The following is a 5,411-nucleotide window of genomic DNA, read 5'->3' as shown; positions in this document are numbered from 1 at the left end:
CACCGTACTTACACAATCTGTATACTGAGCAAAGACTCTGAGAAGCCAGATTATATGAAGAATATGGCATCAGGATTGGAGGAAGACTCATTAACAACTTGTGATATGCAGATGATTCAACCTTACTTGCTAAAAGTGAAGAGGACTTAAAATATTCACTGATGAAGATCAAAGACCACACAGCCTTTGGTATGGGTTGCACCTCAATGTAAAGAAAAGAAAAATCCTCATCACTGGATGAATAAATAACATTATCATAAATGGAGAAAAGATTGAAGTTGTTAAAGACTTCATTTTGCTTGGATCCACTATCAACACTCATGGAGACAGCAGTCAAGAAATTAAATAACATATTGCATTAGGGAAATCTGCTGCGCAAGACCTTTTAAAGTGTTCAAGAGCAAAAATGTCAGTTTGAGGACTAAGGTGCACCTGACCCAAGCCATGGTATTTTCAATCACCTCGGATGTATGTGAAAGTTGGACAATGAATAAAGAAAACTGTAGAAGAATTGATACATTTGAGTTATAGTGTAGGAGAAGAACTTTAAAGGGACTGTCAAGAGAACCAACAAATCTGTGTTGAAAGAAGTACAACCAGAATGTTCCCTAGAAGTCAAGACAGCCAGACTTCATCTATCATATTTAGGGCATATTATCAGGAGGGACCAGTCCCTGGAGGAGGACATCATGCTTGTAAAAGTGCAGGATCAGCGAAAAAGAGGGAGACGCCCAACAAGATGGATTGCACAATTAGCAGCAGCAATGGGTTTAAGCTTAGCAATGATTGTGAGGTTAGTGTAAGAATGAGCAGTGTTTCCTTCTGTTGTGCATAAGGTTGTTCTGTTGTGCATGAGCTGGAACCGATTTGACAGTACCTAATGACATTAAACAAATGCAATATCTAACTATAATTATGTAAATTTTCAAAATATGTATTGAAACGTTATTTATAAAGAGTTTATGAACTATGACTTCCACTATGTTGTTGTTGTTATGTGCCGTGGAGTCGGTTCCGACTCATAGCGACCCTGTACAGGGTTTCCGAGGCTGTAAATCTTTACAGGAGCAGAAAGCCTCATCTTTCTCCCACGGAACAGCTGGTAGTTTCGAACTGCTGACCCTGAGGATAGCCGCCCGATTTGTAACCACTACGCTACCAGAGCTCCTTATGACTTCCATTATAGATAACCATGTATTTCCCATAATTTACTTTTTATATTTTCTTGTTAAATGCAGTCAAGTCAGTTCCAACGCATAGAGACTGAAGCAGCTGGTGGGTTTGAACTGCCAACTTTGCAGTTAGCAGTCTAGTGCTTATCATACAATATCGCACGAGGACTAGTTACCAATATCAAATACATTTTTACAGAAGTCTACTCAAATACGGCACTCACTGAATTACAAGACAGGTTGAAATAGTAAATTCAATAGAACTCTGAAAACTGAATTTTATTTATATTTTGAGTAAAGTCATTTTCCAAATCTGTAAACTCAGTTATCTTAAGTTCAAATTTTTAAATACTACTTGGAAACTATTTTGTAAAGAACGATTGAAAAACACTTTAATGATGAAATATGCAAATTTAAAATGTTACATGAAGCAAGAAAATACATATATATGACAACATTAAAAATTCTTTATTTAAAAGTGTTACTAAAATGGGTATAAATAATGGTAAAATAATGTAATTCCAAAACTCATCACTTTTTAAAGAATACATCCAATGACACATATTATGATATATACAAAATAGGAAGGAAAGAAATCATCTTCTGTCATTAATGGGAAGATCTGCGTGCTTTCAAAAGATTCATAATTTTAAGTCAGACCAATAAAACATTACATAGGAGCAATGTGCCATTGAATTTAAGTCGCCTTAGAGGCGTTTTAAATTCCGCTTGCTCTGAACACTTCCTGGCAGAGTGCCTTTCCTGTTCCTTGGCACTGATGCTCTTCTACCACAGTCTTCAGACCCATGATAAGCACACAAACATGACACACAAAAGTCAAAACCACAGGCTGTGCGGCTACACAGTCCCCTTTTCTTATATGGCTGGTACTTAGCAGGAGATTGGCACCGTGGGCAAGGCTTCAACGCTTCATCAATAAAAAGGGTTTTGGCAACCTGTAGTAAAAGCACACACACTAAATCGTCCAGATGCATATAGAGAATCACTTTATTTCAAATGCAGTAAATACTTACTTCTAGTTGTTGTTGTTGGTAGGTGCCATCGAGTCGGCACCCACTCATAGAGACTCTATGCACAGCAGAACGAAACAATGTCTGATAGCATCTGCTAAATACTCACCTTAACATATTCTTCCTGCTTACGACTTAAGGGAGTAAGAGAAGAGCTTGTTATTGGTGTCAAAACTTCTCCCCAAGGAGATAATGTTGGAACTTGTTCTTTCTGAAGACCTGGTGTCCTAGCTAATGCCTGCACAGATCTTAAAGCTGATCGATTTAAAAGGTGAAGCCGAGTTGCAGCGTCCTCAACATTTAATATAGGCCCCTGTGGCAAAAGATGAGACAGGTCAATGCTGTAATAGCCAAAAGTTCCACGGTAGCTTTCTGATGCACATGGACACTTGTGTTTAGAAGTCATTTCACCCCACTGTAGTTTTCTCCCTCACCAATACGTTTTAGAAAAAAAATTTTTTTTTTCTCTTGTCACCTACCACTTCAAAGTCAAAGAAATATTCAAAAACACTAATAGATAACAGCTTTAAGTTTACATGACTGGTCATTTTCCCATTTAATTTATGCCATAGGTTTGCCAACTTTTTCGAAAAGGACCAGACACAGTAAATATGTTAGTGTTTGTGAGGCATATAGTCATAGCTACTCAACCCTGCTGTGATAACAAAAACAGCCAGAACTATATATAAATGAAAGAGCAGCCCTATGTTTCAATAAAACTTTATTTTAAAACATAGGCAATGTACTGGCTTTGATCCACAGACTTCTTAGCTAACCTCTGTTTGAAGTTTAGGTTTTTTTTTAAAAAGTAACTCTTTTTAAAATTTGATATGGGTTATTGCAGAATTCTTTGACAGTTTCTTACCTTACTTATCAGAAGAAGAACAGGCCTGGTTTGGCCATAAATCCCAATTTCTTGGGCTGGTTTTTGCAAATAACTGGTGTTGATTCATTTTAAGAGTCAAGTTTTTAAAAGCTTTGATATCTTAAAAGAAAAAAAAAAAAAAATCTCCCTCCCTAGAACTAGATTACCACATTCCTCAAATACTCAGTCAAGAAATACTTTCAATGAGCACTCTTTATAAACTTCCTGTTTTGTTAAGAATTCTGTAACTGGAAATCAAATAGTATTTTTTTTAACAAACTGGCATTCTTAATTAATTATCAAAGTAAACTGTACTACAGGTGAATTTCCTTCCATATCCAACAATAAGCTTCTTGTGTTCCCTTTATCCTAATTGACATCTAATTGTGAGCATGAGAAATTAGTGGGAGAAGTACAGGAAGTGAGGTTAGCTGCTCCCTCAAAAGTATGTGGTTAACAATTTAAAAATATATGTGTACGTATAATGAGTGAATGGATTCAAACATTAGAACAATCACAGCTAAACACATTGAACTTATCCAAGAGCTTGATACATCTCTCTGAAACTGCATGTGTATGAAATGATTTTCAGGCTTGGCTACAGAGCATGACACAATAGCAAACTAGACAAAAACAAAAGAGCCATCAAATTTCAGTGCAGTTAGCAAATACAGTGGTGGAGCATGCATCTAAAAAAAAAAGAGAGAAGAGAATAAAGATCTGCTGTTGAAGCAAATTTTAGCCACAGAAGAAACATTCATTCATCTTACAAAAAAACCATTCATTTATCTTGTAGAACATCTATTGTATGTACGCCAGGTAAATAAAACAGAACACATATTGCTTTAAAAAAAAAAGTGCAACGATTTCTGAATAATTAAGAGGGAAAGCAATCAACATAAATACATGTTCACGAGTGTCAGTTTTCAAACCATAGTCATCATTACAGAACAAAAAATATTGAAATGTGAAAGTGAAGTCACCCACTCGCTGTTCGTTTTCATGAATAAAAGAAAACTATGAAGAATACAGTAAGTCTAGAAACCTAATGGGCAGGGTGTGGTACCCCCATTTTAACACCACATTCTCATTGTTCCAAAGCAAACAAGTAAAAATGAAATCCTGTTTCACGTACCTGATTTGTGCCTTCTAATGTTCACACCTAAGGCACTTTCAGTGACACTACATAAGAATGAGGAAAGCCATTTTTGGAATTTTTCTGTTTTGATTAATGATACATTAGGATAGTTCAGTCGGTCCATTTTGGAATAGGCGAGCAGAGGGCACCACAAAAGATGTCTTTTGAGGAAAAGTAGGAACTGGCAGAATACTTGATTTGTTTGGACTTACACAGAGATTTTTCTGTTCTGGTGGATAATAGGGGATCAATCAGTGATCTGTACAGAAAAACACTAAACAAAAGAAAGAAACAAAGAAAACTGGACAATTATCAACTCTGGAAAAAAAAACAGTTATACAAGAAAGTGTATTCCTAATGTATGACATGTTACAGCTGTGAAAAATAAACTTCATGTTCTCAACGCAGTCTTAATAATGTCAGCACCTAATTCTGATTTAGCACCAAATGGTACATAGTTACAATCTTAAGACAAGAGAGAAGGAAAAGGGGACCTGCCGGCTACCCTTGCGCTGGGGCGCCAGCCCTGGGACGTCAGAGAGGTCTCTCCTCCCATGGCAGAGCAGCCCTTATGGCCAAGTACCTGGCCTACATCATTGTAATGAGCGTGCAGGTGGTGTGGGCAGGGCCTTTGCCTGTGCCCTGTGGCAGGAATTTGCAGCCAGCAAGGCAGCTGCCTCCAATCTCTCTGGCCTCAGCTGCTGCCTCCAACCTCTTTGGCCTCAGCCTGCAGGAGGCCCAACAGATTCTCAACATTTCCAAGCTGAGCCCTGAGGACATCCAGAAGAACTATGAACACTTGTTCAAGGTGAATGACAAATCTGTGAGCGTCTCCTTCTACCTACAGTTCAAGGTGGTCAGAGCAAAGGAGCGCCTTGATGAGGAACTCAAAATCCAAGCCCAGGAGGACAGAGAGAGAAAGCAGGCACCCAGGACGTGACTGCCATTCACCCTTCCCCACCCCCCACCCCCGCTCAGTAATAAATGTCGTTTCCACTGTCTTGTGCACACGCACACAAAAAGAGAGACAGAAAAAGGAATTCAGAGAAGGGGTAAGTAGATGGTGGTAGTGCTGGGTTAGAGAACTACCCTTCTGTTAAAAAGCATCAGGAAGCTATACCTAGATCCCTGTATCCCAGAGCCCTGTTGTTCCAAGGTTGAGTATGCATCACTATTTACCTCTGTCCCACTAGGCCATGCCAAAC

General features: G+C 38.3%; 1 protein-coding gene and 1 pseudogene across 1 annotated transcript in view; one reads left to right on the top strand and one right to left on the bottom strand.

Moving 5' to 3' along the window:
- Positions 1 to 1,879: 1,879 nt before the first annotated feature.
- Positions 1,880 to 5,411, bottom strand: part of FBXO43 (F-box protein 43) — a 42,804-nt gene continuing 39,272 nt past the window's right edge. The window contains exons 5-7 of the mRNA XM_006859250.1: positions 2,683 to 2,713; positions 2,313 to 2,516; positions 1,880 to 2,128 (exon numbers count right to left, since the gene is read on the bottom strand). Coding sequence (XP_006859312.1) covers positions 1,880 to 2,128; positions 2,313 to 2,516; positions 2,683 to 2,713 — 484 coding nt within the window. The remainder of the gene's footprint in view (positions 2,129 to 2,312; positions 2,517 to 2,682; positions 2,714 to 5,411) is intronic.
- LOC102837788 lies at positions 4,778 to 5,146 on the top strand (annotated as a pseudogene).

This window comes from Chrysochloris asiatica, unplaced genomic scaffold (genome assembly GCF_000296735.1).
Source record: "Chrysochloris asiatica unplaced genomic scaffold, ChrAsi1.0 scaffold00031, whole genome shotgun sequence".
Classification (NCBI taxonomy): domain Eukaryota; kingdom Metazoa; phylum Chordata; class Mammalia; order Afrosoricida; family Chrysochloridae; genus Chrysochloris; species Chrysochloris asiatica.
The sequence above is the reverse complement of the archived record's forward strand: the minus strand, read 5'-3'. Positions and strand labels throughout refer to the sequence as shown.